At 37.5% G+C, this 21,755-nt stretch overlaps 2 protein-coding genes across 7 annotated transcripts in view; one reads left to right on the top strand and one right to left on the bottom strand.

The window, feature by feature from the left end:
* The window catches only part of kdelr3 (KDEL endoplasmic reticulum protein retention receptor 3), a 28,201-nt gene extending 8,496 nt beyond the window's left edge, over positions 1 to 19,705 (bottom strand). Inside the window, exons 1-2 of one of the 6 annotated variants that reach the window (XM_081376144.1) lie at positions 8,626 to 8,652; positions 8,322 to 8,397 (exon numbers count right to left, since the gene is read on the bottom strand). Coding sequence is in view for 1 of the 6 variants with exons in the window: in XM_081376139.1 (XP_081232265.1) it covers positions 19,556 to 19,598 (43 nt within the window). In the remaining 5 variants the exon portion in view is untranslated. Of the gene's footprint in view, positions 1 to 12; positions 621 to 7,841; positions 8,116 to 8,321; positions 8,398 to 8,625; positions 8,653 to 19,555 lie in introns of those variants that run through there. The other 5 variants (XM_081376143.1, XM_081376139.1, XM_081376141.1 and 2 more) reach the window with 5 other exon arrangements.
* Positions 15,956 to 21,063, top strand: kcnj4 (potassium inwardly rectifying channel subfamily J member 4; the record flags this gene model as incomplete). The annotated part of the gene is made up of 2 exons (XM_081376128.1): positions 15,956 to 15,978; positions 19,590 to 21,063. The coding sequence occupies 2 exons, from the start codon at positions 15,956 to 15,958 to the stop codon at positions 21,061 to 21,063; spliced, it is 1,497 nt and encodes a 498-aa protein (XP_081232254.1).
* Positions 21,064 to 21,755: the final 692 nt, after the last annotated feature.

Below are 21,755 nucleotides of genomic sequence, written 5' to 3' on the forward strand. Positions count from 1 at the left end.
GTGATGATTTACTGTAAGTCTCTGAGGTTCTGCGCTGGTCTGTGCGCCCCTGATCGGTGACGTGGCTGACCAGGATCCGGGTTTCCTCACAGCGCGCGCGTTCACGATCCGCGCGTCACACCGCCTGCGGCGTGCGCATTTAACCCCTCATTTACACCGCACACGTCTGTGGCGCATTACGGCTGCGACACGGCTACCGGAGCTGATCGCGCCCATTCTAGTCAATGCTTGTGTTTACACCGGCCGCGACACGGCGCGTTTCAGAAGCTTCCCAGAAGCGGCTCTCCGCGCCGCTTCGCTAAATATAGGCGCCTAGTCTATTTTTGACGGACGCGCGTCCAAGTCGCACCGGGAATACAAAATAAAAGTAAAAAAAAACATTGTCAAATTCAAAATAAACACCCTGTGCAAACTCCCAAACATATTACATACCAATCCTTGGTAGAAACCATAGACTGTATGGTAGAAACTCAAAAATCAAGAAAAACCACGTCTGACAGGCAAATCACGTGGTCTCGCGCATCCAGTCGCTCTGCTTCTGAAATGCTCCTGGTGTGAGTTGGCACCGCTTGGAGGACGGAATAAAACCTTGTCGCAGACGTAATGCACCGCACACGTGTGCAGTGTAAATGAGGGGTCAAGAGGAAGCGCGTGAGTGAAGCTGTTTGCGCGCTCACAGTCACTAAATTATTATTCAGATATTGAGATCTGCTGGAATTTTTTTATTTTATGAAGAGTTCCCAGCATCACTGTGTAGCCTACATTCACATGAAAAGGCAGCATAGATTTCACTGTGTCCAGTTTCAACATTTGAGCTTTGATAAAAATAGCCATAATTATACAAAACAAATTGTGTTTTTGAGTGACTTACTAACCGCAGGTTCATTCCTCAATGTAAAGAGCCTGAACCAGTTCATTCTGACTTTAAAAATATATACATTATGTGTGTGTGTGTTTCTTTGATATCATGTTTCGGCTTATCAGTATTTAAACCATATCAGATTTGTTCAGATATCTCTTGTTTGTTTGTACAGATGCTCATTATTATGAAGGTCATTGCAGGTTTATTTTAGCGTGTGATTCTGTGATTTCAGATGGAAAACACTGGAAGTTCAGCTGTGAAACAGACCACACAGATCTGATGCTTTGGCTACATTCAAATCACAGTCTATAAATCTCTCTCTCTCTCTCTCTCACTCTGAGATTGTATATTTGCATGGATAAGCATTTGCAGTTCACCTGCAAGCAACGTGTTAATGCAAAATATGTGATTATGTGATCAATCTGAGTATGCAAAATAGCAATAGTGTAAAATAAAGTACAATTCAGTAAAAGTGCAGGAGAAGGCTATATTATGTTGCAATAAACAACTTTAATGCATAGAGCCATGCATTATCAAAATAAAGAATGAAAAGTGGTATAGAAGGATAAAGTGAAGTGTGTGTATACCAGTGTTTTCCTCTAGAGGACAGTACAACTCCCTCAAACACTGATGACAGACACTCATTATACACTCACAACACACACTGGACATGATAATCCTCAAACACACAGACAGAAGACTATCACATAAACTTCAGTTCCTAAATGATTTATTCATTTATGGCTCATGCAAGAACCTAAAATATTGTAAAAGGTTTAGGCTACTTTGTTTCAGCACAGATAACAGACATAGGCTATGTTCTTCTAAGAACGTTGCTAACGTGAAACTACATATATAGTCTAAACGTTTTTTCTGAGTGAACATTCACGGTTTTAAATGTTTAAACATGTTTAAAAACATTCTTGTTTAAGGAAACATTCCATTTTATCAGTTTGCAAACCTTAGCCTATATAGGAACGTTATGTTCAAGAACGTTCTAAATGTTGTAATGTTTTAAAATGGTAGACGAATGTGAAAAAAAAAAAAAACGTTGTAGCCAATAATTAACGAATTTGTGCACGTTAAAAGAACATTATAAAGAAACGGATAACTTGAACGAACGTTCTATTAACGTTTCTGGAAGAACGTTTGTTCATAACTCTGAGGAACATTAATTCCCAGAGCATTTACAAAGTTTTAAGAACGTTCCCTGTTAAAGATAATAATAATAATAATAATAATAATAATAATAATAAAATGTTGCAGATATTACTGTTAACATACAGGTAGCGTAGTTAGAATGTACCCGTTTATATTTATATATATATTATTTTATTTATTTTTTTTACCAGATAACATATTCTTAAATAAAATAGCACTGATTTGTACGGGTTGTATTTAACACCGTCCTGCATAATTTTTTATTAGGCCTATGTGTGAATGTGTTATTTCATATTTAGCGCCTCATAAACGGCCATGATGCTCGTCTGTTCTCCTGGTGTCTGAAAGAGAGACGCGGCGCGTTCAGCGCGTTTGAACGGTTGGACTGAGAGTCGCGTGTGAACTCAGTGTGACAGACAGAGGAGCAGTCAACCATTCGGGATCAAATTAGGAAGTTAGCAAAGGTTCTTTCTTACATAACACGGTCGGCAGTAGTGTGTGCAAAACGGCAGAAAACGAGAGTTTCCACACGACTGCGTGAAAGGTCACAACACACAGGACAAGCTACTTTACCGGTGAAGAGAGAGAGAGAGAGAGAGAGAGAGAGAGAGAGAGAGAGAGACAGCAATGTGTTCTTGTTCAAGGGGGAAAGGAAAACCTGGAGACACTGGTGTTGTGTCGATCAGAGGTCGTGGGAATTTATCAGGACGCCCAGAGGCGATTACAGACTATTAATACACACACACACACACACACACACACACACACACACACACACACACACACACACACACACACACACACACACACACACACACACACTGTTCTGTTGTGCTGTGTCACTGTCTCACTCTCACAAACACAGTTATAATTGAGACATGTTTGAGGAGCAGATGTTATATCTGAGGATTGTCTTCATCTGCATATAAACAAGTGAAACTAAATCCCAGCTAACAGGGAAAAGTTCTTCCAGGAACGTTATTAGAACATTCGTTCAAATGTATCTATTGTCTTATCACAAAAACATTCTAAAATGGAACATTTCCTTAATGTCTTCTGTAACATTTGCAATAACTTTTTACATGTGCAATAAATGTTTTTGGACGTTTTGAACTTTCAGAGAAGATTTAGAACTATGGGAACATTAGCAAAACGTTCTTGAATATTTTTGTTCACAGGGATTTGGGATGATTGACACGTGTAGAAATGTGTCAGGTCTTTCGCTTCATCTAAAGTTAGCTCTCTTATATGAGGGTGAAAGTGCTTTAATGTTCTTCCTGACCTCTGCGTCCTTCACCCTGTAACCTCATGCTACCGCCATCGACCCGTGTGTATGTGTGTGTGTGTGTGTGGTATTTAGGTTTTGGGTCATGTCCTGTTTGAGTAAGAGAGGATCACCTGTCTGTCTGAGTCTCTCTCTCTCTCTCTCTCTCTCTCTCTCTCTCTCTCAGAGGCGGCATGTTTATATATCCAATATAGACTGGAAAAAAAGGCTTTAAAATGTGTACTTGCATTTTTCTAAGTACTTTTCACATTAAATAACTATTGCACTATTGAGTTTTAAATAAAAACATCTCAATCAAGATTTGTCTCTTGTCTCTATGGGGTACAAAAGAAGGATTTCCTAATTGATTTTTCAATTAAATGTTTTAATTTAAGTTTAAGAAGCATAAAACTAATTGTATAAATGTATCCATTTCATCTAAACTATTTGATCAAAATTGAGTTGGACCAACTCATTTAAGTTGGTCAAAATTGAGTTGGACCAACTTAATTACATTACATTTCATTGCATGAATTAGTTTTTTATGAGTTGGGGCTACACATATTTACTGGATGGAAATCCTGCCCTCAATTAAATTCAGTTTGTCCAATGAGGTTTTTTTTTTGTTTTTGTTTTTTTAGTGTGTCTGCCATTCTTTTTTATTTTATATTTTGTTACCTAAGGCTTTGTTTTTTTCAAATATGGACATTAGTATGTGTAATGTGTATCTTTGAAGAGTAGTAAAATCACGCACATCCCAGTCAAGTACGGGTGCTGGATCTCATATAAAATACTAAGTAACAAGGTAAAGATCCGCACACCGGAAAGCTCCCATTCACAAATTTATTAGTGTGACGTTTCGGGCCTTCACGGCCCTTCCTCAGACTAACAGGAAATACAATACAGTTGCCCTTTTCTGTGTATCTTTGATCTTAATATTTAATAACAAAGAAATGTATCTATGAGATTCATTTTAATTTGGTTAACTCAAATTAATTTCGGAGCACGCCATTTGCTTTTACTCATCCTCCGGTTGTTCCAAACATGTACAAATGTCTTTGTTCTGTTGAACACAAACGAAGATGTGTTAAAGAATATGGGAAACTGAACAGTTCTGGGCCACCATTGACTTCCATAGTAGGAAGAAAAAAACAACAACTATGGAAGTCAATGGTGGCCCAGAACTGTTCAGTTTCTAGATTTATTAAACTTTTAGTTTCGTAACTACCAATATGAAATCATATCTTATTTCAATTCCTCGTTATATTTTCGGAAGCACCAACACAATCTCATGGAAATGTGTAACTATTTGACGTTTTGTCCAGTTAGTGTAGCCTGGGAAAACCCAGACAACTTCCGGCAAATTTAGATTTGCTCTGCAAGTAGTCTGGCAAAGAGCTCATTCAAGCCCATTTCTAATCAGTCGAAATCGCGGCACCAATCAGAAACGTTGGGGCGGGCTTTACACAATGACGATCGCTATGATTGGTTTTAGGTCTATCCAATTGCGCCCAGAGGCATTTGAGCGACGTCCGTTGGTGAAGCGCACCAACTTTTAAATGCATTATTATATTCAAATTGCAAACACATGAGGACAGTCTCCATGAAAGACCCACTGGCAGATGAACGTGCAACTACATTTCTCTCCGAAACGGTAGGAAATTAAATTAGATTTAATAGAGGATTTTAACTGTGACAAGATGATTGACAGGGCAGTTAACGTGACAGGATGCACGCGACATATCCGTCCGATAAAGATGACGAAGTAGTATGTCCCAAAGCTTGCCTACTTTTTTGCTACACATTTAAAAGTAAATCCCTTTTCTTCACAAAAAAAAGTACATACTTTTATGGCGTAGTGTAACTTAGGCGAATTGGGACGCAGCATATGGCTTTACACGATGACGATCGCTCCTGATTGGGCATTTGAGCGACGTCCGTTGGTGACGCCCCTTTGGAAATTAGTTATTAATGAAGCTTTGCCAGACCATAACTCAGTTACTACTGAGAATGGTCTGGTTTTAACCAGGCTACAGTTGGTGACTAATCTGTATCAATTCGATCTCGATTTTTGTATGATCTGCTTATAGTTATGTTTGGGGGTGGACTTTCAAAAACTGAATTCAGCATATTGGCGTGACCAATTCGAATCTGCAAGGGGGTGAAAACTTTTGCATGTGGATTCCAAAATATGCCAACCAACGGTAAATGTGACAACATCACATTAGCACAGGTTGATATACTTATATGTACGTATATACAGTGAGGAAAATAAGTATTTGAACACCCTGCTATTTCGCAAGTTCTCCCACTTGGAAATCATGGAGGGGTCTGAAATTGTCATCGTAGGTGCATGTCCACTGTGAGAGACATAATCTAAAAAAAAAAAATCCAGAAATCACAATATATTATTTTTTAACTATTTATTTGTATGATACAGCTGCAAATAAGTATTTGAACACCTGTCTATCAGCTAGAATTCTGACCCTCAAAGACCTGTTAGTCTGCCTTTAAAATGTCCACCTCCACTCCATTTATTATCCTAAATTAGATGCACCTGTTTGAGGTCGTTAGCTGCATAAAGACACCTGTCCACCCCATACAATCAGTAAGAATCCAACTACTAACATGGCCAAGACCAAAGAGCTGTCCAAAGACACTAGAGACAAAATTGTACACCTCCACAAGGCTGGAAAGGGCTACGGGGAAATTGCCAAGCAGCTTGGTGAAAAAATGTCCACTGTTGGAGCAATCATTAGAAAATGGAAGAAGCTAAACATGACTGTCAATCTCCCTAGGACTGGGGCTCCATGCAAGATCTCACCTCGTGGGGTCTCAATGATCCTAAGAAAGGTGAGAAATCAGCCCAGAACTACACGGGAGGAGCTGGTCAATGACCTGAAAAGAGCTGGGACCACCGTTTCCAAGGTTACTGTTGGTAATACACTAAGACGTCATGGTTTGAAATCATGCATGGCACGGAAGGTTCCCCTGCTTAAACCAGCACATGTCAAGGCCCGTCTTAAGTTTGCCAATGACCATTTGGATGATCATGGGAGAAAGTCATGTGGTCAGATGAGACCAAAATAGAACTTTTTGGTCATAATTCCACTAAACGTGTTTGGAGGAAGAAGAATGATGAGTACCATCCCAAGAACACCATCCCTACTGTGAAGCATGGGGGTGGTAGCATCATGCTTTGGGGGTGTTTTTCTGCACATGGGACAGGGCGACTGCACTGTATTAAGGAGAGGATGACCGGGGCCATGTATTGCGAGATTTTGGGGAACAACCTCCTTCCCTCAGTTAGAGCATTGAAGATGGGTCGAGGCTGGTTCTTCCAACATGACAATGACCCGAAGCACACAGCCAGGATAACCAAGGAGTGGCTCTGTAAGAAGCATATCAAGGTTCTGGCGTGGCCTAGCCAGTCTCCAGACCTAAACCCAATAGAGAATCTTTGGAGGGAGCTCAAACTCTGTGTTTCTCAGCGACAGCCCAGAAACCTGACTGATCTAGAGAAGATCTGTGTGGAGGAGTGGGCCAAAATCCCTCCTGCAGTGTGTGCAAACCTGGTGAAAAACTACAGGAAACGTTTGACCTCTGTAATTGCAAACAAAGGCTACTGTACCAAATATTAACATTGATTTTCTCAGGTGTTCAAATACTTATTTGTAGCTGTATCATACAAATAAATAGTTAAAAAATCATACATTGTGATTTCTGGATTTTTTTTTTTAGATTATGTCTCTCACAGTGGACATGCACCTACGATGACAATTTCAGATCCTTCTATGATTTCTAAGTGGGAGAACTTGCAAAATAGCAGGGTGTTCAAATACTTATTTTCCTCACTGTATATTAGGGCTGAAACGATTAGTCGACATTGTCGACAATAAAAAATTGTTGACAAAATATCTTTGTTGTCGAGTAGTCGTTTGATCTCACGTGACGGAGTGCAAACGAATCCAAACTAGCAAGGTGTGTGAAAGTTTCATAAAACTTCAAACCAAAAATGCTGTCATGTGCGATACATGCACGGCGGACCTTGCTTTTCAGGGGAGCACAACATGCATGTTAAAGCACTTAAAGAGGAAACAAGAGGAGCCAATGAGAGGTGAATGTTCTCCAGCTGGAGCTAAATAACTAGCAGTAAATCTCTTTGTTAGAGAATGCAATACAACTAATAATAGCAATAATATTAACAATAATAATATAATTACAGTAATGTGGTGATTTATTTTTGCATAGAATAAAGCTTGATCGAGCTTAGGAGTCAGGGCTGTTTTTATTATTGTAACACTATTAGGTATTACAGTCTTATCACTTGCCTGTATTTTGTTCCATATTCATGAAGACTTACAAAAGGAGATGTTATGAAGAATATCATGTCAGTTACTTTTTCATACTGTAAATTAAAAGGTGAATGAGAATGCAGCTGATTAATTTTTTTTTTTTTCTATTGAAAGTGAACAGAATATTTAAACAATGCTTAGAGAGCATTTGTGTGTGATTTGAGTTGGGACAGAAATCTGAAAACTTAAAGAGAATGACCTGTTTTGTTGGCTCAAAGTTCATTAAAACCACCATTTCAAAAGCTGGATTGGATGCACGTCCATTAACCCTTGTGTATGTTCTGCGTTGTGTTCTTGTTATACTGAGTGAAGAAAGGACCTGGACCACGACCAACTGCTGGATGCTCTTTTAATGAAGGCAAAACGGCGGATTTGTCTGTACAAATCAACAAAAAAATACATAAGGCTCTGTCACATGCAGTCTCCTCCACACAGATCTCAAGCTCCTCCTCTCAGCTGGCCTAGCACAGACTGCACATACATACACATAGGCCTACATACACGACTGATACAACTTTTAGTATTATCAGCAAAAATACTTTTAAATAAAAATGTCAAAATGAATTAAATAAATTATAAAAAGCTCAATGTAATTGACAACATGAATTTATTTTACATGCTTAATACAACCAATGTAAACACTATGCCAGATGAATTATAATGAACATTATACACATACCTGTACAAATCAACAAAAAAATACATAGGCTCTGTCACATGCAGTCTCCTCCACACAGCACACAGATCTCAAGCTCCTGTTAGCAGATAAACATACAGAAAACCCTGTAGACTAGCAGGTGGAAACATGTCTAACTTTACTTTAAAGCTTGCAAAAAGTCTGTTTACAAGGTTTATATTCAATTGACACATTAACTGCATGTTCACAACTTCAAAACTAACATTTATACATTCATTAAACAAGGTTTGCATCGCCCAAAAATCGAAATAAGTGTTTAAAACTGACGTGCAAAATAATACATTACCTCCTCTCAGCTGGCCTAGCGCAGACTAAAAGAAGCGCATGAATGACGGCACAAGGCCTGCGACCTCTTAAAGTGACAGTACAGGTATTAACAACATGGTCTGAATACAACATTCAGGCATAAATTTTGACAATAAAACACATCTTAAACGTATAGAAAACAATGTTCATCAGGATTTGGTGACATTTCAACCGTAAAAGTAAAGATATAATTTCAACCCGGTTACATAATCAGATTACTTTTTTCAAGTAACTTAAGTAACGCATTACGTTTTAAATTTACAACAAAATTTACTTAAAAACTCTAGAGTTACTTTTTAAATAAGTAACGCAAGTTACTGTTTTCCCATTTATTGACAGACAGCTCTCCTGTCCCCATGTTGAGAGAAATCATAAGTGTGTGTGAACATGACGGTTATTGTAGTTCTAGATTAAATGTGAGCGTGCATTTACTCATCTGACTTGCACAAAAACAGATTTAGTATTCCTCAAAATGAATAAAATCAGTCAAATGCAAAATCAGAATACTATACGCAAGCCTGCAATAACTAAATATGTTAAATAAAACATACATTTTTATGCATTTAATCTCACTTTATTAACCAATGTAGGCCTACTTGTTGCTGATCTTCAGTGATTCAGTTAAACCATAAGTAAAAATTACTTCAGATTTTTTGCTTTTAGTAAGTGTTAAACTTGCAATGCATTTATTTGTACTTTTTAATGTACTTTTCCCTCTGGTGCTCTTTGGTCATTTTTGACCGAACATTTTTACATTTTTATTTTAAAAAAAATGACTTCATTGGAACGGTACGAAACTTGGTAAAGGGTTTGGCACTTGCTATGTGACCACAAAAAGAAATCATGGGCATGATTCGAACAGGTTAAATGGTCCTGAAAACAATAGTCACACTTGTGCTCATCGCTCGCCGGCCAAAAATGAGCACATTAATGGGAGACGAATTTTATCTAGTGGAAGCGTTTGGTACTGCGGCCAAACAAACTCTTACTAAGCTCCTTTTTTGAGATATCAGGCACAAATTTTGAACACAACTTGTTAAGATTTATGGCTTTGATTTTCTCACAGTTTTAGAGTAAAACATATTTTTGAAAATACATATTCATATAAAAATTGAACATAGTATTTTTGCACATTTTTCATAACAATAAATGTAAAATTCTGTAACTTTTCACTTTTTAATTTTTTTTTCACTTCAGCAATAATCTGCCAAACTTGTCTTTGAAAAGAGATCAAACTTCAGTCTGTGCTCTAAAGCATTCAAGATTTACGATAGTTTAAGTTGGAAATTTAATTTTCAGGTCTATGCTCAGAAAGTAAATAATTATAATTCAATATAATATACAGCGTCAATATAATTTAGTACCATAAAATTACAAAATATTAAATAAAAAAAACATTATCAAACTAAAATACAGTACATTAATTTCATTGAAGTAAAAAAATTAGGTAATTTTTGACCGACATGTGAAGAGCACCAGAGGTTTAAAAAGTAACTAAGTATCGCAATTAGTTACTTTTTAAAGGAGTAACGCAATACTGTAATGCATTATTTTCCCAACACTGCACTGCATGCATATATATATATATATATATATATATATATATATATATATATTAAAGTGGCTTTGAGCACTGATTCCACAAGAGCACATTTTGGTTTGTCTTGTTGTTAAATATGTCCTCATTCCTGCTGTCCTAGCAGGATCCTCTCGCCTCAGCTCGTCTCTCTGTGTGTTTTCTCCCACACACACTCCTACTGTCACTCCACGGCTGTCATATGTTCAGATTTACCCACCTCCTCATTCAGGCCTCCATCGCCGAAACAACAACATCTCCATAGAAACCATGCTCTAGAATCTCTCAAAACCAAATAATCAGGACAGAAACACAGATCAGAGGCCAGGAAAGCAACGTTCATGCTGTTTCTAAGACGCAAGTTGAGGTGAAGCAGTTCATTTTTGTGTTTGTAAACAGTTTGGTTTCATCAGATTCACTGGAATATCTAATTTCTTTTCAGTTTCTTTAGGGTCTAACTCTTAAAAATGAGGGTTCTTTATGGGTTCCATGAAGAACCTTTAACATCATGGAATCTTTCCGTTCCACAAAATGTTCTTTAGACGATTACAATTTTATTCACACTTGGTTCTTTTAAGAATTGTTCACTGAAAGGTTAATTGGGGAACCAAAAATGTATCTTCTAGGGCTTCGCTGTGAAAACTCCATTTTGGAACCTTTGTTTAGATTTGAATATTTGAAAAGACATTTTTGTGGAATGGAAAGATTCCATAGATGTTAAAGTTTCTTAATGGAACCAATTATGTCAATAAAGAAGCTTTATTTTTAAGAGATGGTATCTCTGTGAAAACCCCCTTATTTTTTAAAAGCGTGTGGGTAGGTTGGATTATGAAAGAACCCCAGTTTTGGTCATATTCTTTCTGAATCTGTGCGAGAGAACATTTTGGTTCGGATGCTAAAACACTTTGACAAGAGAAGACAGCGAGAAACATCCTCTAAAAATAAAATCTGTGAAGCTGAAGAAGATGAAAATGATAAAAATGTGCATCTATCCCACAGACAGAAGCAAAATCCTGAACAAGTCAATCGGCGGTCCTCCATTTCATTCCCTTCATCCATCATGTCTGGACTAATTTGGACTGAATTTCACTTGACATCAATCTGAAGTGAGCATAATCGCAGTGACAGGTTCTCGCATCTCTCTCTCCTCCCAGTCCTCCTCCCCCGTTATCCGCCGGTCGGTCACCCACATGCGCGCGAGACCGCGAGGATGAGGAGGAGAGCGCGCGCGCGCTCGGAGATTACCGCGTGAGTCAAGTCAAAGAAGAGAGACCGGAGGGATTAACCTGCGAAAACTACAAGAAAAAAAAATGAATTACAAAGACACGGCGCTGATAACATCGTGTTAAAGATGGATGTTTTCGGAGAATAAAAAAAAAAAAAACGGGACGAGAGAACGGAGCGCGTGCTTAATTACCGCCAAAACACGAAGTGACCGCGAGCAGAAGACAGGTTTGAGAGAAAGAATACCTTTACAGATTAAACATTTGCTTTAATAAGGTGAGTAATTCTTTATGTCTTCTTGTGTGCATTAAATCAGATAATACAAATGTCTGAATTGCTCTTCATTAGTGATAAAAGCTTTTTATTCCCCCATCCATTTCATCCATTGCCGGCTTTTGGATAAAGATGTCTCCTGCATTTTGTCAATTTTTGACAATTATATAACAAATATATATGTCTTTGTTTATTTTTATTTTTTTAAATAAGAGTGGTGTAAAGGTACAAATCAATGTTATAATAACAGCCTATTTGATTTAGGAACATTTGTTCGTAACTTAGAGTGTTTAAAACTAAAGGACTGACGTACATAAAACCGATGGCTGATGGGCAGATGAGGGGAGGATAAATGCGGCTGAAACCGAGAAAAGAAACTTGATGTTGTAATGAAAAGAGATTAAACTCTTTGTATGAGATCACGCACTGATCGCGCGCCGCATCTGGAGCTTTACTGGATTTACCGCGCGCGCTAAATTTACCTGCACGTCATCATATTTATGTCACAGTCTCAATCCCGCAGATTTGAGACGAACATCTGGTGCACGATGAAACCTCCCCTGAGTTGTGTTGTTTGGAGTCATTTAAAAGTTTTCTGGCGAGTTTCACACACTGTGTTTAGCTACAATAAATCAGTTTAAACTTCAGGCGCGGGAAACTTGAGTTCTGTCGCCTCGCGTTTATTTGACGGTTAGTTTCCAGTGGAAAGCGCGCTAAATGTGCCGTGTGACTTCATCTGATTCCCCTAATCAATGCGAGCTTAATGCACTCAATGCACTGATGTTTCCAGTCCTACAGAAATGCACCATGGTTTTAGTTAGGTTGAACAAGTGCCTATGGTTTTTTACATATAGTGCCATGTAAATACTGTGGTGTTGGTATGAATATGGTAATCAAACTGTACTATGGTATTTATCAAAGTATATGTATCACATTAGATCTGTAGAATGTACAAAGAGGAGAAATTATGGTTCATATTGTCAAGACTGGATGTAAAAAGTCTCCAAATGCACAATATTGTAATTTCCACCAAAAATATCCCAGCTAATAAAAATATGATCTAAGCACGTTTTGCTAACATTACCATTGACTTATATGTAATTCCTGAATGTTTTCTGAATGTTCAAAACGTCCAGTTTTAGAATGTTTTTTGGTCATTAAAATGTTAAGGGAACATTCCATTTTATCATTAATCCAACATTATTGGAATGCTACTTTTGAATGTTTTCTGGAAAAAAATAATAATCCATGAATAATGTTATTAATGTTTTTAGTGTGCTAAAGTTTTAAGAACGTTATGAAAGGCCCTGATAATTTTGAACAAACGTTGTATTAATGTTACTTGAACGTTTGTTCATAACTTTGAAAGAACGCTCCCTGTTAATAGCCAGTGTTGAGGTAACTCATAACAAGTAACTTGAGTTACGTAATCAGATTACTTTTTCAAGTAACTAGTAATGCATTACTTTTAGAATTTACAACAAAATATCTGAGTCACTTTTTCAAATAAGTAACTCAAGTTGCTTTGTTTTCCCACTTATTGACTGACAGCTCTCTTGTCCCAATGTTGTGACAAATCGAAGTGCAGAGGCGTTGTGTGTAAATATGATGGTTATTGTAGTTCTAGACTAAATGTAAGCATGCATTTACTCATCTCACTTGCATGAAAACATTCAGTATTCGGAATGTTCGGAACTCTTCCTTCAGTCTAAGGCTTATTATTAAAAATTTGGTGTGAAAGGGACTTTACATTTGCCCCAAAATAGCACTTTTTTGATATGAAACGCCCAGACCAGGTGAGAAAAAGTAACGCAAAAGCAACGTAACGCATTACTTTTCATAAAAAGTAACGAAGTAACACAATTAGTTACTTTTTAAGGGAGTAACGCAATATTGTAATGCATTACTTTTCAAAGTAGCTTTCCCCAACACTGATAATAGCCACAAAAAGCGTCTGAACACCAAAATCACACTTAAATGTCAATGTCAGTAGAGACAGAAGTTTGTTGGTTTGAAATGCTGAATCAGCAGATGTAGTGTTGATGATAGTTAATGTGTAGTTTGAACAGTCCTGTGGCTCAAACAGATCATGGCGATATCAATGTCGGCAAGGTCATGGGTCCATTTCCCACGCGTGACCCCATTAAATGTACACCCTGAACAAATGCAAGTAATTTTGGATAAAAGTGGAAATTGTTTAAATTGAAATTAAGTGAAAACCAATGATAGTGAAGAGAAACCCAGCTAATGGGGAACATTCTGCACGGTTCTCTCAAAGTTATCAACAAATGTTCAAGTAACATTAATACAACCACTATAAAAACACAATAAAGCAAAAATAATTAATAGAAATGAAAATTATAGTAAAATTATAATAAAAAAATACACAGAATTGTCTTCTAAACTCATGTGACACTTTTCACACACTTTCTAAGTGAAGCACATCAAGAGCTTCATTGTTTATATAGTAAAGATTATTAAAATATCAAATCTGCTTGAGTCTGAACTCACCTCCTGTCTCACACACACACACACACACACTCACTCAGACACACGCACACACACACACACATACACGCATGCATACAAAAACACAGACACATGCACGCACACATACTCACTCACTCAGACACACTCACTCACACACACACTCTCTCTCTCTCTCTCTCTCTCTCTCACACACACAGAGAGAGAGAGAGAGAGAGAGAGAGAGAGAGAGAGAGAGAGAGAGAGAGAGAGAGAGAGAGAGAGAGAGAGAGAGAGAGAGATCTCAGATTACACTGCAGGATCCTCAGGGCTCTGCTTCTCATATCACTGTAAAAATGAGAGATGAGGAGATTATTTAGACATCATTTACTGGATTAGGAATAAAGAAAGAAACCTTCTCCACACACACACACACACACACACACACACACACACACACACACACACACACACACACACACACACACACACACACACACACACACACACACACACACACACACACACACCCAGGGATTAAGAGTGTTTATATTGTGTAACAAAGGTTAAGTCCATTTTCATTGTTTTGGCAGCGCAGTTATTGAGTTACATGCGTCTGTCCTGATGACGTCTGATGAGATCGACACATGAACAACTGCAAACATTTAATACAGCGATTCAGTTTAAATCATCTCAAGACAAACAAAACTTCTGCTGTGATGAGACAGAGATCATAAAACACAGAAATCTGTGTCTGAGGACATAAACATTTCTTTACTTTGACAACCAGACTAAAGTTCATCATCAACAAAAACTGCCCAGATTAACACAAAATAAACATTAAACATTGGTTTTATTTTAAAATGAAATGAAAAAAGTTTTACACAATAAATGCATTTTTCTTTGATACTCTGACATTTCATGTAAATAAATGTAAACATTTGACTTGCGTATTAATTTTATTAGTGTTTATGTTAAAATTGTGCAATTCAAATGCATCGTAATTTTTTTGTGATGCATATTTGTAAGTTATAAATTAAATTGGTAAAATTAACTATTTGCATTTGATTTTATTTAAATAATCATACTAATTCTACTTCAAATTGCATAGAATCCACATAGATATGTTACATTTATTCAGTTAAAAAAGTATGAACATTGTTAAAATATGACTATCTGTGTAATAAGCAATATTTAGTTTGTATATATATATATATATATTATATATATAAAACAATGTTTAATGTTTAAGCCAATTTGGGTAAATCTGGGCAGTTGTTGTTGATGATGAACTTTAATCAGTCAAAGTATAGAGAATTTGCAATGCAAATGCATAAATCATAAAATTAGGCAGGAGTGGTTTTAAAAGTTTTCTCTGAATGTAAGAAATATAAATCTAAATATTGAGCTGAACATTTAGAGAACATGCAAATCAGTGATGTTGTTAGCCTACATCTGCGTGTGTGTGTGAGTGTGTGTGTGTGCGTGTGTGTGCGCGTCAGGTCTATTTTAACCACTGCTTTGACCCAGATCAGGGCATCCAAACCAGAACACAAATATAGTTTCTGTCCACTTCAGATCAACCCTCTGAAATCAGACTGAGTGTGTAACAGCGCATCTGTTTCTCTTTGGCTGCAGTGTGTGAGATACATCGAGGCCTGTGCGTCATCTGTTAGGATGCCGATCCCAAATCTTTCCCAGTAAACGGAGAACGTTGTTCTGTCGCGTCACTGAGGACAGCAGCACAAACACGCTGAAGATCAAATACAGCATGGGAAGCAACCGAGCCAACAGGTACGAAAACAACATGTATGTGTGTGTGTGTGTGTGTGTGTGTGTGTGTGTGTGTGTGTGTGTGTGCGCGTTTACGGGTCATGGTGATCACAAGAATTGGGATCGGGGCAAATGAAACATTTTTTAATGTTATCCTAAGCCCGATCATTTATTTCACGTCAGCTGTAATGCCAATGTTGTGCAGTAGGTGGCAGTATGTGCCTTTAAGTGGGTTTGCCAACAGGCGACCATGAAGTGTGTGTGCACCGCGTTCAAGCTACCGTTACTTAAAAGAGTGCGCATCACTCGAAAGTTATTTATTTACTATTTATTTGTATCTGCTACGCATTGGTTGCCCTAACGCATTGTATTGGGTTGCGTGTTGCTTGACTGACATGCTTTCTAACCTTAAATCCACTTTTTTCCCTTTATTCCTCTTATTATACATATAAAATACAAGACGTTTATATCAGTAGTCCCATATTCTTAATAAATATGTGTGTGTGTAGTAGTAGTAATATTGGAATCGCACCATAGTGATAGATGCCCCTTTTTTTACATTTGAGCCCCTGGAAAACTCTCTTTTACATCCCTGTAAACATTGGAAAATTTTTTAATAACTTTAATGTACTTGAAGTGTAAACATACCACTAGGAAAACACAATTGTCGGATCGGGACTCGGTCTCGACAGATACTCAATATTCAATGACTCGGATCGGATCAGGGGCACAAGAAACCTAATCGGCATCCCTACTCATGATATATCTTAAAATTATTAAGAGACATTTGACCTAGAGATTATCATTCTGTTATCCTTTATTAGACCTCATGTCTTTCCAAACCTGTATGACGTTCTTTCTTTCTTCTGTTATACATAAAAGAAGGTGTTTTGATAAATGTCTGTTTTTTTGTCCATACAATGAAAGTCATGTTGTTTGGTTTTCAACATTCTTCAAAGTGTCTTCTTTTGGGCTTAACATAAGAAAGTCATTCAGGTTTGAAACGACATAAGGGGTAATAAACGATGATAGAATAATCATATTTGGGTAAAGTATCCCTGATATCTGTAGAAAAAAAAATGGTAAAATGCATAAGTATCAAATGTTTTGCTCATTTTCTCAGCTGGTTTGTGAGTCATTTTGAACTTTCCGAGTGAAATACTTTGTGTTTAATGCTGCTCATCAACAACAAGACCAACTCAGACCATTGGGATTTTGTGCTATTTTGCTCCCATGACGTCTTCTTTAAGACTAGTGGAAAGTAGAAACTAGTGGTTTGATTTCGTCTGTAGATTTCAATTACCATTGATATCTTTAAAACGTTTCATCTCCACTTCAGCAGCACTTATATGCACCAAAACTTACAGTTTTATTCCCATCTATATTCTGAAACTTTTTACTGAGGGGTTTGTTCATATGTCATTCACCTGTTTTTTTATGCATCATTTTATTCCTAAACACATTTTGATAAAAAATGTCACAAAATCAAACAAGAATTTTGAATGCTGTTTAGTTTAAAGCGTTTACTGTCACTCTTGTGCTCCACCAAACATCAGCAGATGATTGAGTGTCAGGCTGTATGTTTATTTGTTTATTAGTGTGTGTGTGTGTGTGTGTGTGAGAGAGAGAGAGATATGGCTCAGGTTATAATCCCTAACCTTCACTGACCGCAATCCTGATATGGCTAAATGCTAAATGACTGGCCTTCCCCCATAATCCCAGTTTAGGGGCAGGTAACACACACCTGAGTCCCTCGACCCTTAATGGACAAAAACTGAAAGAGAGAGACAGTGAAACCATGGAGAAACAGACAGTCCTGATCCCACTGTAAGACCACTCGTTAAAGGTTCAGGAAGTTCTTTAGGAGGATCCGTTAGTGTGTTTCTGGAAGAGACGCATTAGTGACTCATGGTTTATCTGGAGTGAGTGTGTGTCCTTTAGAGCGGTCACTGGAAAGAACAAACTCTCCAATCAGATTACAGCTCTTCACCTGCCCTCCATCACATTTAAATAGCGCTTTATACAATAGTTTCAAAATAGCCTCACAGGAAAAATAACAGAATCAATGATACAGACTTAATCAAGTGTCATTATTAAGATTAATTCAGTTCAATCCCAGCTAACAGGGAACGTTATCATAACTTTGGCTAATGTTGTGGGAAGGTTCTCTCAAAGTTCTTCCAGTAATGTTAATAGAATGTTTGTTCAATGTTATCTGGACTTTAATGTTCTCAAAAAAACTCAGCACAAAAACATTATTCATACATCGTTCATGGAACGTTTTAGTTGGATGTTGGTCGTCTGTTTTATAAATGCTACTACTTTTAGTAGTTTCAGAGAACTTTCAAAAGTAACATACTAATATTGTTTGAACAATGATAAAGTAGAATATTTCATTAGTTCACATAACCAACAAAAAATGTTTAAAACATTTGAAAAACTGTTTTTTAATGTTCAGAGAACATTCCGAAAATTGTTTTAATAACTGAATAGGAATGTTAGAAAAACATTCCTAGAACATATTTTAGTTAGCTGGGATGTTGATTTAATTCAGTTCAGTAAGTGTCAATGTTGCAAATTCATCAATTACTAATTAAATTTCAACTATAAAGCAGATCAACAGAAGACAATAGTGCCATTATTCAGCTCAATTTAGTTCAGTGTCGATCCAATTTAGTTCAATAACTATTGATGTTGCAAACTTTATCAATTATAAAACATTCAACTGAGCTTCTATGTTGATTCAATTCAGTTTAATAAGTGTCAATGTTGCAAAATGTATCAATAATGAAAAATTCAATTGAGTTTCATGTTGATTCAATTACGTACAATAAGTGTCAGTGTTGCAAAATTCATGTAAATTCATGCCAAAATACAATTATGAATTAAATTTTGTCTATAAAGCAGATCTACAGAAGACAATAGTGCCATTATTCTGCTCAATTCAGTTCAGTGTTGATATGATTCAGTTCAATAAGTTTCAATGTTGCAAAAGGCATCAATTATTAAACATTCAATTGAGCTTTTATGTTGATTCAATTCAGTTCAATAAGTGTCAATGAGTGTCAATACATTTCAACTATAATTCAAATCTACTGAAGACAATTGTGCCCTTATTCAGCTCAATTGACTCAATTCAGTTCAATAACGGTTGATGTTGCAAAATGTATCAATTATGAAACATTCAATTAAGCTTCTTTGTTTTATTCAATTCAGTTCAATAAGTGTCAATGTTGCAAAATTGACCAATTATGAAACATTCAATTGAGCTTCATGTTGATTTAATTCAGTTCAGTAAGTGTCAATGTTGCAAAATTCATCAATTACTTATTCAATTTCAACTATAAAGCAGATCTCCTGTAGATAATAATGCTCAATGCCCTTATTCAGCTCAATTGATTCAATTCAGTTCAAAAACTTGATGTTGCAAAATGTATAAATTATGAAACATTCAATTGAGCTTATGTTGATTCAATAAAGTACAATAAGTGTCAGTGTTGCAAAATTCATGTATATTCATGTCAAAATTAAATTATGAATTCACTTTGGTCTATAAAGCATTGAGTATTCAGTTTAACTCAGTTCAGTGTTAACTCACCTAAGACCCCAAACTCTTCTGTCCTATCTCTCAGGTACAGCATCGTGTCCCCTGACGAGGAAGCGCTGAAGATCTCCACCCTCGGCCTCCACAACGGCTGCGGCTCGGGCCGGCTCGGAGGAGGGGAGGGTCCGAGTGGGTCGGCGATGGGAACCGCCTACAACGGGAGGATCTCCACGTCGGGCCGAGGCCAGCTGCGCAGCCGCTTCGTCAAGAAGAACGGACAGTGCAACGTGGTCTTCACCAACATGGACGACAAGCCGTGGCGCTACCTGGCGGACATCTTTACGACGTGCGTGGACATCCGCTGGCGGTACCTGTTTATGATCTTCTGCTCCACCTTCCTGGTGTCCTGGCTCATCTTCGGCTTGATCTTCTACAGCGCTTCTCTGGCTCACGGGGACTTCGATAAAGATCGTGTCGGGAAGCCGTGGAAGCCGTGTTTGCTGCACGTTGAGGGCTTCGTCGGGGCATTCCTGTTCTCAATCGAGACCCAAACCACCATTGGCTATGGCTGGCGCTGCGTGACCGAAGAGTGTCCCGTAGCGATCGCGACAGTGGTGGTGCAATCGATTCTCGGATGCATCATTGACTCCTTCATGATTGGCACCATTATGGCCAAAATGGCACGTCCAAAGAAGAGGAACCAAACCTTGCTTTTTTCACAGAACGCAGTGATTGCGTTGCGCGACGGGAAGCTTTGCTTAATGTGGCGAGTCGGGAACCTTCGGCGTAGCCACATCGTTGAGGCTCACGTTCGGGCGCAGCTCATCCGACCCTACGTAACGGCTGAAGGCGAGTTCATCCCGCTAGAACAAATGGATCTAAACGTGGGATACGATGAAGGAACCGACCGCCTCTTCTTAGTGTCGCCTTTAGTCATCGTTCACGAGATAGACGAGGACTCGCCGCTTTGGACAATGAGTCGATCCGACCTTGAATCCGACGACTTCGAGATTGTGGTGATCCTGGAGGGAATGGTGGAGGCGACGGCCATGACCACGCAAACGCGAAGCTCCTACCTTTCCCGCGAGATCCTTTGGGGTCACCGCTTCGAGCCCGTCATCTTCGAGGACCGCGACCGCTACAAGGTCGATTACGCTCACTTCCACAAAACCTACGAAGTTCCCTCGACTCCCACTTGCAGCGCTAAGGAGCTGAAAGATCTGAGCGAACGCCGTTCGTCGGCTTCGTCCCGTTCCGAGACGCCGGATATCCGCTGCCACCGCGGGGCTCAAACGCTCCTCCCGCCACACTCGCCTAGCGCCTTCTGCTACGAGAATGAGGTGGCACTGTGTTGCGGAGAGGACGAGGAGGAGGAGCGTGTGGGTGAGGATATGACCGGCGTTCCCACAGACTTCCAGAAAATGTTCCAGGACTCGGCCACGATGACCTCCGGCAGCAACGTGCTCTGCGTATTAGACATGGACAATCAGATCGAGTTCGACATCCTGCAGACTGCCATACCGCTCGACCCCACGACTTATAAGAGCGAGTCCGAGATATGACAGCCCATGAGTAAAATACATTTATACTTATTTAATCACATTTATAAAAAATAAATACATTTATTATTTATATATGAATTAATATTTATGTAAATAATTATTATTAGTTAAATGTATTATACTTACATAATATAATTGATTCATATAATTACAGTACTAAATTTAATTAATAAATGTATACAAATAAATAATACATATATACACACACACACACACACACACACACATACATATATATATATATATATATATATATATATATATATATATATATATATATATATACACACACACACACACACACAATTAGGAATAAAAATACATTTATATTTATAAAAAAAATATATTTGTACATGCAAATTATTATAATGTATACTATTTACATAATATAACTAATTTATATAAATAAATAAAATACTTTTATATAAATAAATGCATTATTTGTATAAAAATGTATAATATAAATAGTACATGTGAAAAAATTACGTATATAAACGCTTTCGCATATAAATACAAAATGTATGTTTATATAAATGTATTATATTTATTTAAATACATTTATATTCAAATAATACATTTATCTTAATACATTCATTATTAAATGTTCATATAAATGTATATTTATATAAACAAATATAAAGTAAATTATTCATTTATTATATAGACAATATAACTAATTTATATAAATAAAA

The sequence above is a fragment of the Scardinius erythrophthalmus genome (genome assembly GCF_964197995.2).
Source record: "Scardinius erythrophthalmus genome assembly, chromosome: 1".
In the NCBI taxonomy this organism is placed as follows: Eukaryota; Metazoa; Chordata; class Actinopteri; order Cypriniformes; family Leuciscidae; genus Scardinius; species Scardinius erythrophthalmus.